This window comes from Protopterus annectens, chromosome 1.part1 (assembly GCF_019279795.1).
Source record: "Protopterus annectens isolate FY-2018-M chromosome 1.part1, PAN1.0, whole genome shotgun sequence".
Taxonomy (NCBI): Eukaryota; Metazoa; Chordata; order Ceratodontiformes; family Protopteridae; genus Protopterus; species Protopterus annectens.
The window spans coordinates 1,099,763,543-1,099,789,398 of NC_056726.1; the positions used below are offsets into that span (position 1 = coordinate 1,099,763,543).

Consider the following 25,856-nt stretch of genomic DNA (forward strand, 5'->3'; position numbering starts at 1 on the left):
GATTTACTAGCATCTCCCAGCCATACACCTAGTTTTGCAACACTGTTTTCCACCCCACTTCCATGCTTCTAAAATAAACCCTGTGATAGCTATGTTTAATTGTCTCTATACCTGCACCTCCTTTAACTACAATATGAACACTTTCTGCCCTACTGCATTCCTAACCTCACCTCCTTTTCACTGCTAATTATAAGGTTTATTGTCTGTTTGACAAATCCATTTAATTATGTCCAGCTGTTCACCAGCCATACTGTTCAAGCTCTCCATAACTGACTGGACTGAGCAGTTACACGCCTTCACTGACTGCATACTGTCATCTAATATGGTAAGGTTATGTCCGCACACTATGTCTACATTTAATTATGTTCAGCTGTTCACCAGCCATACAGTTCAGGCTCTCCATAACTGACTGCACTGAATAGTTACATGCCTTCACTGGCTGCATACTGCCCTGTAATATGGTAAGGTTGTGTCCGCACACTGTGCCTACATTTAATTATGTCCAGCTGTTCACCAGCCATACAGTTCAGGCTCTCCATAACTGACTGGACTGAGTAGTTACCCACCTTCACTGACTGCATACTGCCATCTAATATGGTAAGGTTATGTCCGCACACTATGTCTACATTCATTTATGTCCAGGTGTTCACCAGCCATACAGTTCAGGCTCTCCATAACTGACTGGACTGAGTAGTTACCCACCTTCACTGGCTGCATACTGCCCTGTAATATGGTAAGGGTATGTCCGCACACTGTGCCTACATTTAATTATGTCCAGGTGTTCACCAGCCATACAGTTCAGGCTCTCCATAACTGACTGGACTGAGTAGTTACCCACCTTCACTGGCTGCATACTGCCCTGTAATATGGTAAGGTTATATCCGCACAATGTGCCTACATTTAATTATGTCCAGGTGTTAACCAGCCATACAGTTCAGGCTCTCCATAACTGACTGGACTGAGTAGTTACCCACCTTCACTGACTGCATACTGCCATCTAATATGGCAAGATTATGTCTGCACACTATGTCTACATTTATTTATGTCCAGGTGTTCACCAGCCATACAGTTCAGGCTCTCCATAACTGACTGGACTGAGTAGTTACCCACCTTCACTGGCTGCATACTGCCCTGTAATATGGTTAGGGTATGTCCGCACACTGTGTCTACATTTATTTATGTCCAGCTGTTTACTAGCCATACAGTTCAGGCTCTCCATAACTGACTGGACTGAGTAGTTGTCCACCTTCACTGGCTGCATACTGCCCTGTAATATGGTAAGGTTATGGCCATACACTGTGTCTACATTTATTTATGTCCAGCTGTTTACTAGCCATACGGTTCAGGCTCTCCATAACTGACTGCACTGAAAAGTTACATGCCTTCACTGGCTGCATACTGCCCTGTAATATGGTAAGGTTATGTCCGCACACTGTGCCTACATTTAATTATGTCCAGGTGTTCACCAGCCGTACAGTTCAGGCTCTCCATAACTGACTGGACTGAGTAGTTACCCACCTTCACTGGCTGAATACTGCCCTGTAATATGGTAAGGGTATGTCCGCACACTGTGTCTACATTTAATTATGTCCAGGTGTTCACCAGCTATACAGTTCAGGCTCTCCATAACTGACTGCACTGAGTAGTTGCCCACCTTCTCTGGCTGCATACTGCCCTGTAATATGGTAAGGGTATGTCCGCACACTGTGTCTACATTTAATTATGTCCAGGTGTTCACCAGCCATACAGTTCAGGCTCTCCATAACTGACTGGACTGAGTAGTTACCCACCTTCACTGGCTGCATACTGCCCTGTAATATGGTAAGGGTATGGCTGCACACTGTGTCTACGTTTAATTATGTCCAGGTGTTCAAAAGCTATACAGTTCAGGCTCTCCATAACTGACTGGACTGAGTAGTTACCCACCTTCACTGGCTGCATACTGCCCTGTAATATGGTAAGGGTATGTCCGCACACTGTGCCTACATTTAATTATGTCCAGGTGTTCACCAGCCATACAGTTCAGGCTCTCTATAACTGACTGGACTGAGTAGTTAGCCACCTTCACTGGCTGCATACGTCCCTGTAATATGGTAAGGGTATGTCCGCACACTGTGCCTACATTTAATTATGTCCAGGTGTTCACCAGCCATACAGTTCAGGCTCTCCATAACTGACTGCACTGAGTAGATACCCACCTTCATTGGCTGCATACTGCCATCTAATATGGCAAGATTATGTCTGCACACTATGTCTACATTTATTTATGTCCAGGTGTTCACCAGCCATACAGTTCAGGCTCTCCATAACTGACTGGACTGAGTAGTTACCCACCTTCACTGGCTGCATACTGCCCTGTAATATGGTTAGGTATGTCCGCACACTGTGTCTACATTTATTTATGTCCAGCTGTTTACTAGCCATAAAGTTCAGGCTCTCCATAACTGACTGGACTGAGTAGTTGTCCACCTTCACTGGCTGCATACTGCCCTGTAATATGGTAAGGTTATGTCCATACACTGTGTCTACATTTATTTATGTCCAGCTGTTTACTAGCCATACGGTTCAGGCTCGCCATAACTGACTGCACTGAATAGTTACATGCCTTCACTGGCTGCATACTGCCCTGTAATATGGTAAGGTTATGTCCGCACACTGTGCCTACATTTAATTATGTCCAGGTGTTCACCAGCCGTACAGTTCAGGCTCTCCATAACTGACTGGACTGAGTAGTTACCCACCTTCACTGGCTGCATACTGCCCTGTAATATGGTAAGGGTATGTCCGCACACTGTGTCTACATTTAATTATGTCCAGGTGCTCACCAGCCATACAGTTCAGGCTCTCCATAACTGACTGGACTGAGTAGTTACCCACCTTCACTGGCTGCATACTGTACTGTGATATGGTAAGGTTATGCCGCACAATGTGCCTACATTTAATTATGTCCGGGTGTTAACCAGACATACAGTTCAGGCTCTCCATAACTGACTGGACTGAGTAGTTACCCACCTTCACTGACTGCATACTGCCATCTAATATGGCAAGATTATGTCTGCACACTATGTCTACATTTATTTATGTCCAGGTGTTCACCAGCCATACAGTTCAGGCTCTCCATAACTGACTGGACTGAATAGTTACCCACCTTCCCTGGCTGCATACTGCCCTGTAATATGGTTAGGGTATGTCCGCACACTGTGTCTACATTTATTTATGTCCAGTTGTTTACTAGCCATACAGTTCAGGCTCTCCATAACTGACTGGAATGAGTAGTTGTCCACCTTCACTGGCTGCATACTGCCCTGTAAAATGGTAAGTTTATGTCCATACACTGTGTCTACATTTATTTATGTCCAGCTGTTTACTAGCCATACAGTTCAGGCTCTCCATAACTGACTGCACTGAATAGTTACATGCCTTCACTGGCTGCATACTGCCCTGTAATATGGTAAGGTTATGTCCGCACACTGTGCCTACATTTAATTATGTCCAGGTGTTCACCAGCCATACAGTTCAGGCTCTCCATAACTGACTGGACTGAGTAGTTACCCACCTTCACTGGCTGCATACTGCCCTGTAATATGGTAAGGGTATGTCCGCACACTGTGTCTACATTTAATTATGTCCAGGTGTTCATCAGCTATACAGTTCAGGCTCTCCATAACTGACTGCACTGAGTAGTTGCCCACCTTCTCTGGCTGCATACTGCCCTGTAATATGGTAAGGGTATGTCCGCACACTGTGTCTACATTTAATTATGTCCAGGTGTTCACCAGCCATACAGTTCAGGCTCTCCATAACTGACTGGACTGAGTAGTTACCCACCTTCACTGGCTGCATACTGCCCTGTAATATGGTAAGGGTATGTCCGAACACTGTGTCTACATTTAATTATGTCCAGGTGTTCACCATCCATACAGTTCAGGCTCTCCATAACTGACTGGACTGAGTAGTTACCCACCGTCACTGGCTGCATACTGCCCTGTAATATGGTAAGGGTATGTCCGCACACTGTGTCTACATTTAATTATGTCCAGGTGTTCACCAGCTATACAGTTCAGGCTCTCCATAACTGACTGCACTGAGTAGTTGCCCACCTTCTCTGGCTGCATACTGCCCTGTAATATGGTAAGGGTATGTCCGCACACTGTGTCTACATTTAATTATGTCCAGGTGTTCACCAGCCATACAGTTCAGGCTCTCCATAACTGACTGGACTGAGTAGTTACCCACCTTCACTGGCTGCATACTGCCCTGTAATATGGTAAGGGTATGTCCGAACACTGTGTCTACATTTAATTATGTCCAGGTGTTCACCAGCCATACAGTTCAGGCTCTCCATAACTGACTGGACTGAGTAGTTACCCACCGTCACTGGCTGCATACTGCCCTGTAATATGGTAAGGGTGTCTGCACACTGTGCCTACATTTAATTATGTCCAGGTGTTCACCTGCCATACAGTTCAGGCTCTCCATAACTGACTGGACTGTGTAGTTAGCCACCTTCACTGGCTGCATACGTCCCTGTAATATGGTAAGGGTATGTCCGCACACTGTGCCTACATTTAATTATGTCCAGGTGTTCACCAGCCATACAGTTCAGGCTCTCCATAACTGACTGGACTGAGTAGTTACCCACCTTCACTGGCTGCATACTGCCCTGTAATATGGTTAGGGTATGTCCGCACACTGTGTCTACATTTATTTATGTCCAGCTGTTTACTAGCCATACAGTTCAGGCTCTCCATAACTGACTGGACTGAGTAGTTGTCCACCTTCACTAGCTGCATACTGCCCTGTAATATGGTAAGGTTATGTCCATACACTGTGTCTACATTTATTTATGTCCAGCTGTTTACTAGCCATACGGTTCAGGCTCGCCATAACTGACTGCACTGAATAGTTGCATGCCTTCACTGGCTGCATACTGCCCTGTAATATGGTAAGGTTATATCCACCACACTGCCTACATTTAATTATGTCCAGGTGTTCACCAGCTGTACAGTTCAGGCTCTCCATAACTGACTGGACTGAGTAGTTACCCACCTTCACTGGCTGCATACTGCCCTGTAATATGGTAAGGGTATGTCCGCACACTGTGTCTACATTTAATTATGTCCAGGTGTTCACCAGCCATACAGTTCAGGCTCTCCATAACTGACTGGACTGAGTAGTTACCCACCTTCACTGGCTGCATACTGCCCTGTAATATGGTAAGGGTATGTCCGCACACTGTGTCTACATTTAATTATGTCCAGGTGTTCACCAGCCATACAGTTCAGGCTCTCCATAACTGACTGGACTGAGTAGTTACCCACCTTCACTGGCTGCATACTGCCCTGTAATATGGTAAGGGTATGGCTGCACACTGTGTCTACGTTTAATTATGTCCAGGTGTTCAAAAGCTATACAGTTCAGGCTCTCCATAACTGACTGGACTGAGTAGTTACCCACCTTCACTGGCTGCATACTGCCCTGTAATATGGTAAGGGTATGTCCGCACACTGTGCCTACATTTAATTATGTCCAGGTGTTCACCAGCCATACAGTTCAGGCTCTCTATAACTGACTGGACTGAGTAGTTAGCCACCTTCACTGGCTGCATACGTCCCTGTAATATGGTAAGGGTATGTCCGCACACTGTGCCTACATTTAATTATGTCCAGGTGTTCACCAGCCATACAGTTCAGGCTCTCCATAACTGACTGCACTGAGTAGATACCCACCTTCATTGGCTGCATACTGCCATCTAATATGGCAAGATTATGTCTGCACACTATGTCTACATTTATTTATGTCCAGGTGTTCACCAGCCATACAGTTCAGGCTCTCCATAACTGACTGGACTGAGTAGTTACCCACCTTCACTGGCTGCATACTGCCCTGTAATATGGTTAGGGTATGTCCGCACACTGTGTCTACATTTATTTATGTCCAGCTGTTTACTAGCCATAAAGTTCAGGCTCTCCATAACTGACTGGACTGAGTAGTTGTCCACCTTCACTGGCTGCATACTGCCCTGTAATATGGTAAGGTTATGTCCATACACTGTGTCTACATTTATTTATGTCCAGCTGTTTACTAGCCATACGGTTCAGGCTCGCCATAACTGACTGCACTGAATAGTTACATGCCTTCACTGGCTGCATACTGCCCTGTAATATGGTAAGGTTATGTCCGCACACTGTGCCTACATTTAATTATGTCCAGGTGTTCACCAGCCGTACAGTTCAGGCTCTCCATAACTGACTGGACTGAGTAGTTACCCACCTTCACTGGCTGCATACTGCCCTGTAATATGGTAAGGGTATGTCCGCACACTGTGTCTACATTTAATTATGTCCAGGTGCTCACCAGCCATACAGTTCAGGCTCTCCATAACTGACTGGACTGAGTAGTTACCCACCTTCACTGGCTGCATACTGTACTGTGATATGGTAAGGTTATGCCGCACAATGTGCCTACATTTAATTATGTCCGGGTGTTAACCAGACATACAGTTCAGGCTCTCCATAACTGACTGGACTGAGTAGTTACCCACCTTCACTGACTGCATACTGCCATCTAATATGGCAAGATTATGTCTGCACACTATGTCTACATTTATTTATGTCCAGGTGTTCACCAGCCATACAGTTCAGGCTCTCCATAACTGACTGGACTGAATAGTTACCCACCTTCCCTGGCTGCATACTGCCCTGTAATATGGTTAGGTATGTCCGCACACTGTGTCTACATTTATTTATGTCCAGTTGTTTACTAGCCATACAGTTCAGGCTCTCCATAACTGACTGGAATGAGTAGTTGTCCACCTTCACTGGCTGCATACTGCCCTGTAAAATGGTAAGTTTATGTCCATACACTGTGTCTACATTTATTTATGTCCAGCTGTTTACTAGCCATACGGTTCAGGCTCTCCATAACTGACTGCACTGAATAGTTACATGCCTTCACTGGCTGCATACTGCCCTGTAATATGGTAAGGTTATGTCCGCACACTGTGCCTACATTTAATTATGTCCAGGTGTTCACCAGCCATACAGTTCAGGCTCTCCATAACTGACTGGACTGAGTAGTTACCCACCTTCACTGGCTGCATACTGCCCTGTAATATGGTAAGGGTATGTCCGCACACTGTGTCTACATTTAATTATGTCCAGGTGTTCATCAGCTATACAGTTCAGGCTCTCCATAACTGACTGCACTGAGTAGTTGCCCACCTTCTCTGGCTGCATACTGCCCTGTAATATGGTAAGGGTATGTCCGCACACTGTGTCTACATTTAATTATGTCCAGGTGTTCACCAGCCATACAGTTCAGGCTCTCCATAACTGACTGGACTGAGTAGTTACCCACCTTCACTGGCTGCATACTGCCCTGTAATATGGTAAGGGTATGTCCGAACACTGTGTCTACATTTAATTATGTCCAGGTGTTCACCATCCATACAGTTCAGGCTCTCCATAACTGACTGGACTGAGTAGTTACCCACCGTCACTGGCTGTATACTGCCCTGTAATATGGTAAGGGTATGTCCACACTGTGTCTACATTTAATTATGTCCAGGTGTTCACCAGCTATACAGTTCAGGCTCTCCATAACTGACTGCACTGAGTAGTTGCCCACCTTCTCTGGCTGCATACTGCCCTGTAATATGGTAAGGGTATGTCCGCACACTGTGTCTACATTTAATTATGTCCAGGTGTTCACCAGCCATACAGTTCAGGCTCTCCATAACTGACTGGACTGAGTAGTTACCCACCTTCACTGGCTGCATACTGCCCTGTAATATGGTAAGGGTATGTCCAACACTGTGTCTACATTTAATTATGTCCAGGTGTTCACCAGCCATACAGTTCAGGCTCTCCATAACTGACTGGACTGAGTAGTTACCCACCGTCACTGGCTGCATACTGCCCTGTAATATGGTAAGGGTGTCTGCACACTGTGCCTACATTTAATTATGTCCAGGTGTTCACCTGCCATACAGTTCAGGCTCTCCATAACTGACTGGACTGTGTAGTTAGCCACCTTCACTGGCTGCATACGTCCCTGTAATATGGTAAGGGTATGTCCGCACACTGTGCCTACATTTAATTATGTCCAGGTGTTCACCAGCCATACAGTTCAGGCTCTCCATAACTGACTGGACTGAGTAGTTACCCACCTTCACTGGCTGCATACTGCCCTGCAACATGGTTAGGTATGTCCACACTGTGTCTACATTTATTTATGTCCAGCTGTTTACTAGCCATACAGTTCAGGCTCTCCATAACTGACTGGACTGAGTAGTTGTCCACCTTCACTAGCTGCATACTGCCCTGTAATATGGTAAGGTTATGTCCATACACTGTGTCTACATTTATTTATGTCCAGCTGTTTACTAGCCATACGGTTCAGGCTCGCCATAACTGACTGCACTGAATAGTTGCATGCCTTCACTGGCTGCATACTGCCCTGTAATATGGTAAGGTTATATCCACCACACTGCCTACATTTAATTATGTCCAGGTGTTCACCAGCTGTACAGTTCAGGCTCTCCATAACTGACTGGACTGAGTAGTTACCCACCTTCACTGGCTGCATACTGCCCTGTAATATGGTAAGGGTATGTCCGCACACTGTGTCTACATTTAATTATGTCCAGGTGTTCACCAGCCATACAGTTCAGGCTCTCCATAACTGACTGGACTGAGTAGTTACCCACCTTCACTGGCTGCATACTGCCCTGTAATATGGTAAGGGTATGTCCGCACACTGTGCCTACATTTAATTATGTCCAGGTGTTCACCAGCCATACAGTTCAGGCTCTCCATAACTGACTGGACTGAGTAGTTACCCACCTTCACTGGCTGCATACGTCCCTGTAATATGGTAAGGATATGTCCGCACACTGTGCCTACATTTAATTATGTCCAGGTGTTCACCAGCCATACAGTTCAGGCTCTCCATAACTGACTGCACTGAGTAGTTACCCACCTTCACTGGCTGCATACTGCCCTGTAATATGGTAAGATTATGTCTGCACACTGTGCCTACATTTAGTTATGTCCAGGTGTTCACCAGCCATACAGTTCACGCTCTCCATAACTGCCTGCACTGAGTAGTTACCCACCTTCACTGGCTGCATACTGCCCTTTAATATGGTAAGGGTATGTCCGCACACTGTGCCTACATTTAATTATGTCCAGGTGTTTACCAGCCATACAGTTCAGGCTCTCCATAACTGACTGGACTGAGCAGTTACCCACCTTCACTGGCTGCATACTGCCCTGTAATATGGTTAGGGTATGTCCGCACACTGTGCCTACATTTAATTATGTCCAGGTGTTCACCAGCCATACAGTTCAGGCTCTCCATAACTGACTGGACTGAGTAGTTGCCCACCTTCACTGGCTGCATACTGCCCTGTAATATGGTAAGGGTATGTCCCACACTGTGTCTACTGAAATTCCTGGATATCATCTTCTGTTCTCTTTTTTTTCTTTCTCATCACTTGCCTTTCACATACTGTACTTCTTTCTCACAGTCATCCTAGCTTTAGTCTTAAGAATATTTTCCCTCGTGACGTACTGGTTTTGTATCACCTCTTCATACCATTTCCCATCTAAAACTGTTGCATCTCCTGAAGCTCTCGTTATCCTCCCCAGGTTGTCTTGGTCTTTTTCCACCTGCCTAGCCATTCTTCCACCATCTCCAGCTCACAAGTTCATCTTAAAGCATCTCTATATTTCTGTAAACTACATATCTGTCTTTCCCACAAATTTCCTGGGTCAGAACGCTGCTCCACATTCTGAATTCCTCACTCACTTTCCTCACTGCTCTGCACTCCAGCCTTAAATCTTAGTCTACATTACTCTCCCCCCAGCATCCCAGGTTATTCCACTTTAATTTGCATTTTTATGCATTTTGGAGTAGTTGTATGTGTGACCTTACTCTTGGGAAAGCAGTATCTTGTCCTATTCTGGACTCAGCGTGGTCTCCAGTGCAGTGATGGAAGTAGATGTTAAACTATAATCATCATTTTATCCTAGTGGTTTCGTTGTCTGCCCCAGCTGGTCTGTCCTTCCTCCCCTAATGTAACTACATGGGCGTGTTTATGCCTATTCACTTCTATACTATAATGTATCTCTGTTGTCCTCTGTCAGACATGCCAGTGTGCTACCTTCTCTGACTCCAGTATTTGCTATATTATCTCTAAATTCTTTGGTTAAATGACTACAATAACGCTGCTTCTTCTCTGTATACTTTGTAAGATGATACCAGTACTGATACTAACTAGAAGTTATAAAAATAACCTAGCATTTTGGTTAATAATGCTAGAAGTAAAATGCGCAAGCGACCAGTGTGACAATACGACCATGTGAGTGACTGAATTTTAATCTGTTTAAAGAGACAGACTTTGTAAAATAATCCATCCTCTTAACACACAGTAACAATACAAAACAAAAACTAATATTTTTAACCAAATCCCCAAAAAATGTATTTGCTCACAAAGAAGTTGTTTTCAGCATCTTTCTGAAGAAAACCTAGAACTGACCCCTGCTTACTCATTTACTGTGACAGGCTGTTGCTTCGCTCCAGCCACACTCAGCAAAGCTATTCTACATCTGCTCTAGGTGCCAAAACCTTGGAATAGAAAGCTGACTTTCTGCCATAACCTACAGTTTTAAAATGCAAAGAAAATTAACTTTAAATAAAACGATACAGCAAAAAAGTGGTGTCTGTCCTATTCAGTTCCCTCATATCTGGATACCTATATAGAATAAATTAGCCAATGATGGACTAGTTCCAGGAAAGTGGATGCTGGATAAGGAGTGTGACATTATGGGAAGAGGAAATCTGATTTAGAGATCTGGTCCCATTCAGAGTTTTGCTGCTGATTCAACTCAGGATGGGGAAACATGAATGTTGGTCACAGACTGCTAATGAGCTACAGAGCATTTAAACCCCTGACCCTCGTCTTTCGGATGATGAGTTAGATGAAACCCAAAGTAGTTCTCAGATAGCTCTCTAATACACAGCTATCTTTATCTATTAATTCACAATAAATACCCGTCAGTTAAAAGATGGAGGAGCCTCTTGTGGAAAGACGAATAGTATAATGAAAGGAAAGAGTAGCATAATTTATGGGGACTTTTGGGAAAGGTCTGTCTCTATTATCCAGAGGGAGATCTAGACTGCAAGAATGCAAAAAGAAGGAACCGCATTCTCACAAGAACAATGGAATCATATGTGGTAGAATGTAAGTCGTAGCAGGAAGTGGTTCAAACATCGTGATACTCAGATTAAAATCATATATAGATGGTACCTGACCCAAACAAATAAACAGCAAATTGTAGCAAAATGGCAACAGTTCTTGGAGATGTGGACAATTTGAAGCTAATATGGTACATATGTCCTTAGATTGCCTAGTGTTTCATGTTAGGTGGAAAAAAGGTAGTAACTATATGCAGCATTATTTTAACAAAGGATCTGAGTTTACAAATGAAGTGTTTATTTTTAGAGGAGAAAACAACAAGGCTATTGTGGAACTGGAGACAGATTATAAATAGGCTTCTTCTATTTATAGCAATAACAATTATTCTAGCTAGGAATTGAAGAATAAAAACATCCTAACAATATCCTGTAAATGTTCTGCATATTGAAAGCTTATAGAGAAAACATTATACATATTTAAAGGTGAGGGTTGTAAAAAACAATTTAAGGATGATTGGAGGGAAGGAGGTGTATTTTCTGATTTCTATGGATTATTTTTCAGTTCCTGCTTGTGTGTTATTCTTTACTTAGGATCATTTGGGAAGAAAGAGACAATATCTGATTCTCTTATAAAAAGATTTATGTCTATGTTTCAGACATGTGTTGTTAGTTTTGTTTTGTAGTAAATGCTTTTACATAAAATTGCATAATGTAGTTCAAAGTTTGGTAAATGTTATTAAAATCATTAAAAAATTAGTTTACAGAACAGCAAGAAATGTAAAAAAATGCATTATAGAAACTAAAAAAAAAGCAGTTTCAATCACTCACAGAACAATCTGTTGTAGCAGCTGTGTGAGAATACTGTGTACCTACCCCACACATTTTCCTAATTTTTGCCACAAAGGTCAGTTGCCAAGCTCTTCTCACAATTTGTAGAATGGCAAGCCTACATTTGGCTCCAAAAACATGGGGCAGAACTTTTTATTTTCTGCTCTAGCCTAGAGATTGTTAAAAGTCAAATAAATGTAAACAATGCAACATGAACATGATGGAAGAAAAGCATTAGTACTGTAACTAAATCCAGATTCACTGATGTAGCAATCTACTCTGACCAGGTCATGCACAGTTCCCTTCCTTAGCTAAAATGAAGATCCAGATTTTTCTATAACTGAAATAGGTATAGGAAGTGCTTTTCCACTAAAAGAGTTAAGATAAAAGGAAGGGCAAATATATTTAATCAATCTCAGATAACCACTTTATCCTATCAGAATCGTGGGGAGCAAGTAGTGTGTCCAAGGCAGAGAACTGATACTGTATGAGATGCCAGCCTACTGCAGAGCACATATACGCTCACACACTACCCACATGTGTCTCAACAATTCTGAGGATCATTACACATAACTGCACATTTTGCAAGAAAGTTGAGCACTCAATAAATCCCAACACAGACATAGAAAGGAGATGCAGAATCTTTGCAAAAGGCACCACAGCTTGGTACCAAACTTGACAACTGAGAGCTATGAAGCAGCAGTGCAAAACACTGAGCCACTATCTCACACAAAACATTTTTATATTTTTGTGATCATTTTAGTAATGTTTGCACTTACAAGGTCCGTATATCATAATTTACGATAATTATTAGAGGTGCGTGTTTGTATGGCAAAGAAACCAGCAATGAAACTAAATATATTAATTTTTTGAGAAATAAAGCTTTGAGAAGCTAATAAAGTTAATTGTCAATTCCTCAGTTTATGTAAAGTTGTATACCTTATGACTCAAAGTAAGTTACTTAAAGAGACCAATACTCAGCAAAAATGTTCTTATATTTAATAATTTTATTTTGTTGACAGAAAACAATAGCAACAATGAGATCGTACCATATGTATGCCATGACAACCGTAAATAAAATGTAACACTCCTATAATTTCACTTTCCAGCCAACAGCGGCCTATTTACAACAAACAGGAGATTTTTAAATAGAGTAAAAGGGTGATTTTCTTACTTGCCATGGATGAAATTCATGGATCTTTGGGCAGCTTGTATTTGAAAATGGCCCCATTGTGTGACTACAAAAAGATAAATCGTGCAAGGCATGTGCTAACATATAGATGGCATTATGAGCGCTATAGGTGTAACGGAATTCCTCCTCCTCGTAGACAGGTTTCCCAAGTGCAGTGAGGCTCTCAGCACCTGAACAAGCTGGTTTCTCTTTCCCTTTGTTTTCACTTGCAATACTGCCTGAAAAGCTACATCTGAATACATGCTCCCAAAACTGTTTAATAAAAATGTCTTCTGGGTAAAATGATGGCTGGATGTTGTACAGAAAATCTTTAAATCCTGGAATATCACCCTTATGAGCATACAATGATATTGTACCATTCAAAAGTTGCTGCATTACATTTGTTGAAAAACCTGGTGACACTGACCACCCAGGAGGCCCAAGCCAAACGATTTGTGTTACATTATGCTGATAAAGGTCTTCCATTAGGTTAACCATTGGTTCCTGTCTTGAGTATATTACAATCACCTTCACAGATGTTATTCTTATCTGTTCTATTATATGCATAATTTTTGCTGCTGGATTTTTTGAATAGAATGTTTCTACAAATGCTACACAGAAGCCTTTTGGGATAAGAATGTCTTTAATTCTTTGAGCTCCCAGTACACCATATTCTTTATCAGATGATAAAATTCCAATCCATTTCCAACCAAAGTGAATAATGAAATGTGCCAAAGCAACTGCACCAAAAGTGTCACTTGGTAATGTACGGAAAAATGATGGAAAAATGGTCCTGTCACTCAGGGTGGAAACTACAGATCCATATGCAATCTACAAAGGGTGAAATGTATGATATTAATTCAGACTACCAGTATTTATTTACTTCTCAAACAGTATGACTTTTGCAGACATTTGACTAAAACACAAGTCATGAGCAGGTCCTAAACACTCTCTCTAAAGCCAAGAACAGTGCATCAATGGGTCTCAATAATACCCAAGGCTGCCTTCTTAATAGTATGAAACGTAACCTATCAGGCCATCTGGAATCAGTATTCAGCCATAGCTACTAAACAACCTTTATGCCTCACAAATGGAGAATGGCAACCATTATCCATCTGCACAAACCCAGGCCATCTATGGGCCCTGGAAACTACAGACCTATAAGTTTCACTAGTGTCATATGCAAAGCCACAAAAAAATTATCACTGAAATAATCAATAATGACAAAGGAAACCTCCAGACACTAGACCTGACCCAGTTTGGTTTCTTCAAAGGCAGGTCATGCCTAGCCAACATTAAAGGCCACTGGCTGACCAAATTTACTGATGACTGCAAATTAGGAGCAGGCAAAGAATTCCCCACTGACAAAGTTCTGCAAGAAGGGCTGATACAGACAAATAACTGGTGTCAGAGCCATAGACTAAACCTAACTGCAAAGAAATGCATAATAATATCATTCAGGAAGTCATCTATCTCTAGTAACTATCATATTGACAACACACCCATAAGAACTGACCCTGTAGTCAGGGACTTGGGGGCACACATACTAATCTAGCCTTTGACCATCACATGTCTATGACAGTGAGGAAATTATTCAACGTTGCACAAATTATAAACAAAGGGATGTCATCTTGTTCCAAAGAGTTCATTGTTCTACTGTATTTGGTACTCTCAGACCTATTATTAAGTACAATGTCCCATTTGGTATGCATCTAAACAGGCACAGACAACAAATGGAATGTCCACATCGGGTCCTTACCAAAAAGATAACATGTCCTCTGCAGACCACCTCAAAGCTCTATCCCAGTGTTCTGGCTCCTACAGTTTGCTGAAGGGAAATCTATGTCTGGCATACAAACCATCCTTGAACCCCACTCTGATGGACCTTCTGTATATCTGCAAAACAAGCAGAACCAGAATTACCTATTTTAAAGTTGTAAACCTTGTCTGTCATATAAATAGAACCTACTGGAGGGGACAGGTATGTAACTCAGAAACTACCCCTTGTCTGGAACAACTCCCCATCCATATGAAGCAGAGTTCTTCCCTAACCTAATTCAAGTGTAACATGGACAACTGGATGCAAAAAAGGAAAATCATCCCTGCTTTTTCACTATGTCTGTAAATGGACATAGGCAGACAGTAAATGGTTAATTTCCCAAGGTCCTGATTATACTACCAAAAGTACCAGAACTTGTTGAGATTTGGGATGCATGGCGAGGCTTAAAAAGTCCCAGTGGTCACCTAGACCACACTTATGAACCTATGAACTTATGACAGTAGTCATTTTAGTGCCTTTAATCTTTTTTCCAGGTCAGTTTTATTTTATTTTTATATTGTTTGTTAACCAGGTAAGTTATCAGATCTGTATCAGAACACTTCTCTTGATCCAGGTCTAACACAAAAACAGTGTAATACAGTACAGAGTATAAAATTAAATCTTAATATAGTGTATGCATTCATACATTATACATTATATTAGTTGCTATAAGAATGCACTAAAAGTGATACTTACAACTATATTAAGTAATAAAGGATTGTTGATTTAAAGTACTAAATTCAATACTTTACAAAGTTGGAGAGCTCATTCTGTAGCAAAAATGCATTCCCTAACCAAAATCGCACTTTGTTTTCCACTTTTTCATTAATTATCAGATTTCAGGTTTTCTGGATGACAGAATAGTCAATATTCAGCAATAATATGAGTTAAGATTAGAATCATAGGATCATAAGGGGTTACTAGGCTTTCAAGCCTAGCCAAGTTCTACCCATGTTCCCAAAGATATCTGGTTCAAGCATTCACTAAAATCAGCATCTATTGCCCTTATCCAAGAGGGACACAGGTGGAAGCCCTGGGATAAACTTCTGGTTACCCATCCAATGATCCAAATTGCGCTTAAATAGGGCTAATGAGGGACTTTGTTTAACATGAATAGGAAGTCTGTTCCAAAGGTGGGGCAACATCTGTGAAACAAATCTGTCTCTCTAGCAAGTTCTGTTGATGTCACATACCAGGGTAAGGTCCTTTGAGTGAGTGACCCATGTGCCATTTGACTTCTGAATGTGCAGCATTTCCATCAAAGCTGGGTTAGAGATTGCTCTATATGTAAGGTGCAGGTCACCTCTGAGCAGTCTCTATGACACAGAGTAAAGTGACAACCATTTCAGTCTGTCCACAAAAGACATCTCTTGAAGACCCTAAATTTTCTTCATAAGGAAGCTTTGTGGTCTCTCCAGTTGCTACAGGTGTTTGGAAAGGAACATACTAAAGGGAGCATTGCGCTATATTACTGGCCTGATGAGGGAAGAGTTCAGGGGATCAACCTATTTTTTCTACATGCAATTCCCTTACTTATGAGATGAACAATATACAATTCCCTTCTTACCACTGTGGAGACATGTTGATCACAGTTAAGGTTGCTGTCAACCTGTGTGCCCAGATCTCTCAAAACTGTGTGCTTAGGGTATTGCTATTGATGTGGTAGTTTGCAGGAACATCCCCCTTACTGAAGGGGATAATAATGCATTTTTTTGCATTAAGCTTAAGACCATGACTGTGGTACCAGTCATTAGTCTGCATAAAACCTTTGTGCAGGATGTTGACATCGCTAGAGTTTCAATGGTAGCTCCTAGTTTGCAGTCATCAGCAAACTTTGTCAGCCACAGTCATTTAATTTTAGCCTGTACTTTGGAGAAGTAGATTCCAAACAGTAGGGGTCCCAGAACCAGTCCTTGTGGAACACCAATGATACGGGTCTGCTGGATGAGGTGGAGTCCCCTACTTTAACCATATGAGTTCTATCACCGAGACAGTTTGCAATATTTGCAGCCCACCTGACAATATATGGATTGATACCCAGCTGGCTGAGTTTATCAATGATACCTGAGTGGGGGATTGTGTCAAGGTCTTGGCTAAGTCTAGGTGGGCCATATGCATAGACATGCTCTCATCTAGGGCTTTGGTGACTGTCTCGAAGGAGTCCACCAAGTTTAACAGGCATGATCTCCCCTTGACAAAGCCAAACTGGGTGGGGTCGAGCATTTTGAGACTTTCTATATCTTTGTTAATAAGGCCCATGATTATTTGTTCCATGGCCTGGCAGATAAAGCTGGTCAGGCTAATGGGTCTATAGTTCCTGGGGTCCATGGATGCACCCCATTTGTGCAAAGGGATAATGGTATAGCTGTTTTCCATTCCACTGAGGCAAAGCCAGTGCTTAGGCTGTGATTGAAAAGCATATGCTTGATGATGATGATAATTCCTGTTTTAACCCATGTAGAACACAGCCAGGGATGTTGTCCCATAGAGGCTGTGTTTTTGGCCCTGGAGAGGGCATTTAAGACCAGCTCCTTGGAGATACAAGTCAGTGTTTGGGATACTTTCGGGTATATGTGGCAGGGACAAGAGAGTGAGGTTTTCACTGAACTTGTCAGCCAGCAGGTTTGCTATATCTACAGGTTCTGTGTATGTAGTACCATTAACTACAAGTTCAGTGCAAATCTGGACCTTACCTTTGAGGTTATGGATGTAACTAAAGAATGCTTTGTGGTTATCCTTAGTTAGGGATGCTAATTTGGATTCGTAGTTAGCTTTGGGGGACTTCACTAGGAGTATTATTTGCTTGTTTAAGTTGAGGAGGGATTGTTTCTAGTCTTGAGACCATTGCTTCCTGCTCGTAGACAGCAATTTATTTCTCCTACTCTACAGCCTATTAATGGCAGGTTTGTTTTTCCTTGAAGATCTTGCTTTGGTTCTATCAGGTACGGCAGATTTAATACACCTGTACAGGTGCTTGTATAAATCATTAGTGCATAACTCAGCATAGGTTTCTGTTCCATCAGTGGGGCAGTGGGGGAAGGGGCTATGAAGCTATTTATGCCATCAAGTAAGAGGTTGTAATTGGCCTTGGAGAAGTTTTTTAGTCTACTTGTTGCTAAGAGGGGGGGGGGGTCTTGTGTTATAGTTACTTCAAGCGAGACTGATTTGTGATCAGATCTCACCAGGGATGGCCACACACTGGGGGTGGTGCAGCTGTCTCCTATGTTAGTGAGCACCAGGTTCAGGATGTTTGAAGTCTTTGTGGGTGTGTTAACCAGTTGGTCCAGGGCACTGGAGTTAACAAAGTCTAGGAACCTTTGGGCAAGTGAGTTAGACATATATAATTTACCCAGTATATAGACTGGAACCTTTGGGCAAGTGAGTTAGAGCATATATAATTTACCCAGTATATAGACTGGTAATTAAAGTCACCCAAAACCAAAGTATTTGGTTGTATCTTGATTGACTCAAGTAAATCCAAGCAGGCTAGGGGATGTCCTAATTCATGGAGGGGGTCCTTATAGCTGGCAATGACCTGAAGAGGGGTCTTACCAACAGTCAACTGCACCTGAAGTAATTCAAGGGAATCGTGTTGTTTCACCAATCTAACGGTGTATTTATCTTTAATGAATATTGATACACGACCTCCTTTAGGTCTCACACCTTCAGTTTGTGGTCTGAACGTGTGAAGGAAATGTAACTTGGTATAGCTGAGGTGCCATCTTCAGCCTTACACCAGGTCTCAGTGACTGCACAAATGTCAGCATCTTCTAGGGTGAGGACTGCTACCAGTGAGTACTTTGCAGGCCTTTATGTTACCTTCATTTTCTTAATGGAGTTCACAGGATGCTTTGCAGGTCTTTATGTTATCTTCAGTTTCTTAGTGAGATTTATGATAGCATGTTCATGCAGAGATCTTAATACAATAGTCCTGGTCAGAGCTTTCCCAGCCTACAATGGTAAAAAATAATGCACTCTTCTCACATAATAAATAGTAATCTTTAAACAAATATTCACCACAAGATCTTGAAGGAGAATAAATAAAGCATTACTTATGCAATAAAGAAAACAGGGGTGATATAGATTAAATATGAACAAGTCAAGAGAATGCAGATTTAATATAAAAACAATAGTCATGGATTATACAGGCAAACTGATTAGAGAAGAATATGATATTTTGATAAATAGATTTTTAACTTTTGGATGAGACATTAAACTGAAGACGCATTTGCTTGAGTTGGTGATAGCTCAGATGGATATTAAAAATTTAAATAGTACCTTTCAAAAAGAGTAGAGTACATTATTGCACATATATTTTCACAGCGTGCATCAATGATGATTAGTAAATTACAGAATTTCAGCAGTTTTTTGCAGTACAGAGATAACAAATGAAATTAAACATGTTAATAGTACAAGGAAAAGAGAAAAAAGTCAAGTAATAATGCCCCACTCTTTCTGCCACGTCCATTTTTTCAGCTTCACCATTATCAAAGAGCAGTCCCAAGTTAGTTGTTTAATTCATCACAGTGTTACCTACAATATCCAAGCTGAACTAATTTACTTGGTCATAAATATCCATCATATGAATATTCAGATGTCATAAAAAGCATACATTACATGATGCACTGTAGCAGAGAGTAGCAGAGTATATACTTATAAGCTTATAATCACAGAATACCGGAGTCCTGAAAAATCTGATACTTAGACAGTATAACAAAGCATATTCTATAGATTCTTCCTAGGAACACAAATTGCAAAGCCTATCCTCAAATATTATATTTCATCAAGCCTTTAACAGGTGGTCTACCTAACACTATCTCAATAAAAACCCTTTAATTCATACTGCTAGAAAAGCATTGTTGTTTACCAGATACTGCTGCTGACAACGAAGGAGATAACTCTCTCCATGGTCTAATGCAATTGTATGGATAAATGTATACTGCAATCTCATATTTTGTATAACAAGTTAAGAACAATCTCCATAAAATCTATTTCTGAAGATATTCATTAGTAATGTAATGAGAAACAATTTTCCGCTTTCTTCCAAGCTTATGATATCCCAAACATCTTTAAATTAATACCATAAAACTTGTTCATAGGTTCATAAGTGTAATGACCACAAGGGCCTTTTTAAGCCTAGCCATACATCCCAAAACTCTGACAAGTTCTGATACCCTTGATAAGTGTAAGCATGGACCTGGGAGATAAACCATTTACAGGTCACCTCTGTCCATTAGAGACATAGGTGCCAAACCAGGAAGGAGTTTCTGGTTTCCCATCCAGTTGTCCAAGTTCCACTTGAATTGGGTTAGGGAAGAACTCTGCTTAACATGGATGGGGAGCCTGTTCCATAGATGGGGAAGTCTCTGAGATACACACCTATCTCTCCAGCAGGTCCTATTTATATCACAGGCAAGTTTAAGTCTTTAGGAGTGGTAATTCTGGTGCTGTTTGTTTTGTGGATATGCAGGAGGTCCATCAGAGTGGGGTCTAACAATGTCCTGTATGCCAGGCATAGATCTCCCCTCAAAAGCCTGTAGGAGACAGAATACAGGTATAGGGCCTTGAGGCAGTCTGGATAGGACATGTTACTTATGCCCTGTATTCTTTTAGTGAGGAACCTCTGTGGATGTTATAATTGTTGGATATGCCTGGTGAGGTACATAACAAAGGGGCATTGTACTCAATGACAGGTCTGATGAATGCCAAATACAGTGGAACAATGACTTCCTTGGACTTAGATGCCATACCTTTGTTTATAAGTTATGCAACATAGAATGATTTCCTCACCACTGTAGACAAGTGATGATCAAAGGCTAGATTACTATCTATGTGTGTCCAAATAAATCTGTGTTTCTGTTCTGAATTTTCAAAAAAAAATGCATCGTAGATGCAGAGGTGCTAAAAACAAAACTGAATTGTACAAACCTTTTCTGCTTTCCCTGTTGGTGCAGTATAGAACCTCGCTTTTTAATAGGGTTAAGCTTGCTACTCCATATAAAATAAAAAAATAAAATAAAAAAAAAACAATTTCAATATTGTTTCTCTATCTTTGGGAAAAGGATAAACACTTCCTATATAACCTAGCTTGGCCAGAATAACAGAGTTCACCATATAGACTTTCTTTTGGAATGATATAAAAGCAAATTTCCACATATTCAGAATGTCTTAACCTTATTTATAAGTTCATCCCATTGTTCATCTTGTCATAGACAACTCTTATTTTTATAATCTTATTTTGAAAAATAATACTTACAAAATGAGAATTAATCCCAAATCCCTTACATTTTTATCATTAAACTGTAAGCCTACATCTGCTGTAAAACCAAAAAAACCCCAAAAAACACAGTTCCATGCCAACAGTATTATACGCCACTATATTTAAGTCATCTGTATAAGACAAGTATGTAGGAATCAAAACAGAATTAGCAAGAATAAGTGATTTATATTTCTGAAGGAACACACATTCACAGACTACAGCATTTATAACTAAACTAAATAGCAAACCATTTAATGGGCAACCCTGTTTACACCTCTTTGAATATGAATTGCTTTTCCCTAAATTGGCATTAATCAAAGGCCTAGTCCATAAATTGAAGGAAACTGAAAATTTGATCCTGAAAAACCTAATATTATTTTATTAATCATGTAACTTGTCTGGAAATCCGTTTAAACTATGAGCAACAATATCATGAACTTTGGAAATGTCCCAAGCCAAAAGTAACCAATTTCAGTATGAATTTCATTAATAATTTCCCATAAAAGGATAAATAAATATTTAATATTTTGTCCTGATATCTTAAAAATCCCACTATAGAATAATTTTATAGTAACCTTAGATAATCTTTGCTGCACAGTCTTAGAAAATATTTTATAATCAGTGTTATTGCATGTCATGGTCTCCAGTTTGCTAAATTTTATCTTCTCCGTTTCTCATATATGAATTTTAAAACCATCGCAAACAGTGGGGTGAGTAATGCTATTAGCAAGGTAATCATTTAAAATAGACAAAAAGTGCTTCTTTTTTTCAGAAATAATGGCATGTTAGTGTAAAATGAAGAAGTTGTACTATCCATACTTGGAGACATATTCTTAGTAACAGGTAGGTTTACATAATACCTCTCCTCATAAATCAAGGGAAAGGGTTTGATTCAAACCTCGGGTAATTGCCTAGGCTTAAAATGGCCTTTCACGGTAGTTAGCCTAGTATTCACCTATGAACCTATTTAATTCATCCAAGGATGTTGCTCATTCCAGAAACAAATTATCAGCCTTACTTAGTTGTGGTATTTCCCATACTCTTGTGCAGGTTATATGTTTAGCATAAAATTTTCAAGGGTCTACTTCACGTTGTCGTAAGCTGACAATATAGAGTCTGATATTGTCGGCACGACAGTATCGAAAGGAAGAACATCGTGCAAGTAAACAGAAATCTCTGTAAGGGGAGATTTCCGTTTACCTCAATGTAGTGCGGTCTTGGAGTTGGTATATTTAAGTAGGGGGGTGGTGGGTGCAAGGGGGCTTGCCCCCTGCCTACGCCTTTTAGTTTTTTTTTTTTTTTAAGTTTTTTTTTACTTTATTCAATGTTTTACTTAATCGATCAATAAAGTTGAACCTTTATTGATTCGATTAAGTAAACTTTCGATAATGTGATATAGACGCAATTTTCAACATATTCCATAATAGTGTCGAGTAACAAAACGTAGAATCAGAGCCCCATAAGGCTTCCATATAAGTTGACTCATAGTTTGTAATTTTCTCTAGAAAAGAAGAAACTTCTGCATTCATCGCTTGAACAATATATTTTGTTTATATAGTAATGAATAAAAATTTTCCTTCAGTAATACTTGCAACTTTTTTCTAAACAGAGAAACTAGCACTAACATTGGTCCTCCAGGGAGAGCAAGTCCAGGATTCACTATTGTGGGTTTTGGAATGGTTCTGTTTTGAAGTTTCCGATTCCAGATCCTGCGTTTTAATAGACTAATGCTCAGACTTCTGATAGTAAACAGATCAAACTTTCCTTCTTACTTTTGCCCTGCAACCACAGGGTAAAGAACATCTTCTATTACACAACCTTAGTAAGTGAATTACTGTTTTATTAACTACGTCACTCATTTCATCATCTGCCACTTGATGTAGAGCAATAAGGAGCTGTTAAAGGGCTTTTTTGTGTGATCCAGTGTTCCAGGGTTTGATTCCCTCAGCCTCTGTTGCTTAACTGTTTGACTCTGAGCAAGTCACTTAACCAGAAACTGCTCCTGGGAAGAATCGGAAAATGGTTAAGGAGATCATTGCTCCACCCCCAAATACAAATAAATCTACTTGCTCTTTAGTTAATTCATTCTTTCATTTGACCAGATTCATGGGCCAGTCCGTGGACCCTTTTCAGCCATGACCTGTGTTGCAGAAGGCATAAAAGTAAAAGACAGATTTAAATACAATTCTGGGGATTCAGAAACATTCTCTCCTCAATCACAGTCAGCCCTACTCTGTTTAGTTTGCATATGCATGATGAGGTTTGATGCTAATTAACAAAACAGGCAGCCAGCTACGTGTGCTTCACAAGCAGCACAGGAGAGGTCCTCATTACAGCCTCTGCAGGGACATTCAAGAAGATGAAGTAGGACAGCAGTGCAGCAGCAGGGAAGTGTGAGCAAAAGCAGTGGTCATCTGCCAAGCACCACACTCAAGGCCACTTAGTGCAAACCTTCATGCACCATTGCACAAGAGAAAGAAGGTTTGTGTCCAACCTACATGGTCATGAAGCTCGTGTGCTGATCTATTGTTTTTAACTCAATGTTATAATTAAGGTTGGCGGGTAGAGGAGATAGCAGACACACAGAAACACACGCAACACAGACAGGAATGCTAAGGGAGGTGGTAACATAATTAGGAATGTGGAAGGTAGAGTAGAAGGGGGTAAAAACATACGGATATCAATCTCAAGTAAATTAAGATAATAGAGGTAAAAAAAACACATGATGCACGAAGCACAGAAAAGTAACAAGATATATCAGCCCAAACCAGTTATGAAATCAGCAGAGTCTCACCACAGTATCTGTACTATAATGCAAATGTCATGAAACAAATGCTCCACTGTAACAATCATGTGCCTCTATGCAAGCCTGAGGAGACATGAACCCTCGCCCCTCTCCATTTACACTGTACTAAGCATTTCATTCACAGGCTGTGCCACAGAAGAAGTCAGACTAAAGGCCTCAGCATTACTGTATGTTATATATATATATATATATATATATATATATATATGTGTGTGTGTGTGTGTATATATATATATATATATATATATATATATATATATATATATACAGAATGCAACACAATGATACTCATCATCACTATACATAGTGTTGCTATACAATGAGCAGTGTCAGCTCTCATTGATTGTACATGGGCATCGATGATGATCTTCATGACCTATCCTGTGCAGCTGGATCACAAAAGATAAGTGATTTGTAGGCCCTACATGGGTATGTGTGAAGTGTGTTTGTTTATTTTTTGAATGGATTAAATTTTGGTAATGGGAGTATAGGAAAAGGGGAAAGCAAGGAGGGGATAGAAGGCAAGCAACTAAGGAATGAGTAGGATGGATGTGAGGAAGGTTGGGGATATATTTTTGTGGGACAGGTAGCTATTTTCAATGCATAAAGAACAGAAAGATGGAGAAGTAAGCAAGAGATGTAAGAGGTAGGTAAGAACATTAGGTTATGTAGCAGGAGAAGACAGACATGAATGAGAGGTGTGCGGTAACACACAGAGGATGGAAGAGACAATGAGAGGTGTGCGGTAACATACAGGGGATGGAAGAGACATCAGACAAATAAAAGGACAATGATGACGGATGACTGAACAATCAAAAAAATGGAAATGGACCCAAAATGGAGAGGAACATTAGGTTGGGGGAACAGGATGAGGTGTTTGCAGCTGCATTCCCTGCCAGCTAAGACTCACTTAGCCCTGTCTCAGAAAGTGAAGTCAGTGATAGAGAGGGATGGGACTCAGTGGGACGCTGGCAGAGTTCCTCCTTTTAGCCAATTCGGCCATTCAATCTTTGGTTGATAATCTCCCCCAGAGTGTCTGCCAGATGCTGATGGGTGAAACAAGTGTCACTTCCACTGGCACTGCTACTAGTGAGTGCACTTGCACCAGAATCTGGTCCAGGTCTACCTGAAATGAATGTGGTGCAGGTAGAGTAGGATTCATGGAGGTGAACGTGGCAAGCTGTGACTTAGACACGCTGAGTGCTTCAGGTGTTGGTGGAAGCACTGCTGCTACAACTTATACGGGGCCAACAGGTCTTACCAGAAGGATGTGTGTGAGCCATTGTGCTCCTGCATATACAAGTAAAATAAATGGAAAAAAAAACAAAATACTAGACAAAATTAATGCATGTAAGAGAAAAATATTGGCAAAGGCAGTAGGAGATAGAAGAACTAATACAATGAAAAACAGAAGCATACAATTAAACAAAAAACTCTTCTTGATATAACAAGGACCCCAATTCAGACAGAGTATCATGAGATGTACATGAGGTGTACACCTCAAAATGACCATTTCTGATTCAGAGACAGCCCTATCACAGTGCTAGAACATGAAAATATACATCATAACAGGAAGTTATGCACACAGAGAAAAAGTGATTCAAAACTCATTTGTCAGAAGTAGGATTTGAACCCATACCTCTGGGGAAGTATGCAACCTTAACACAGTGCCTTAGACTGCTTGGGTTCCTGCAGGAAAGAATTTATGCAACATAACTTAGCACAGCCTCTCCTTGCCATTCATAGTAATGAACACCACCAAAAGGCCATG

At 40.9% G+C, this 25,856-nt stretch overlaps 1 protein-coding gene across 1 annotated transcript in view; it reads right to left on the reverse strand.

Moving 5' to 3' along the window:
* The window catches only part of LOC122815484 (extracellular calcium-sensing receptor-like), a 157,874-nt gene that overhangs the window by 129,415 nt on the left and 2,603 nt on the right, over positions 1-25,856 (reverse strand). Inside the window, exon 2 of the mRNA XM_044088017.1 lies at positions 13,205-14,032. Within this exon, the coding sequence (XP_043943952.1) occupies positions 13,205-14,032 (828 nt within the window). The remainder of the gene's footprint in view (positions 1-13,204; positions 14,033-25,856) is intronic.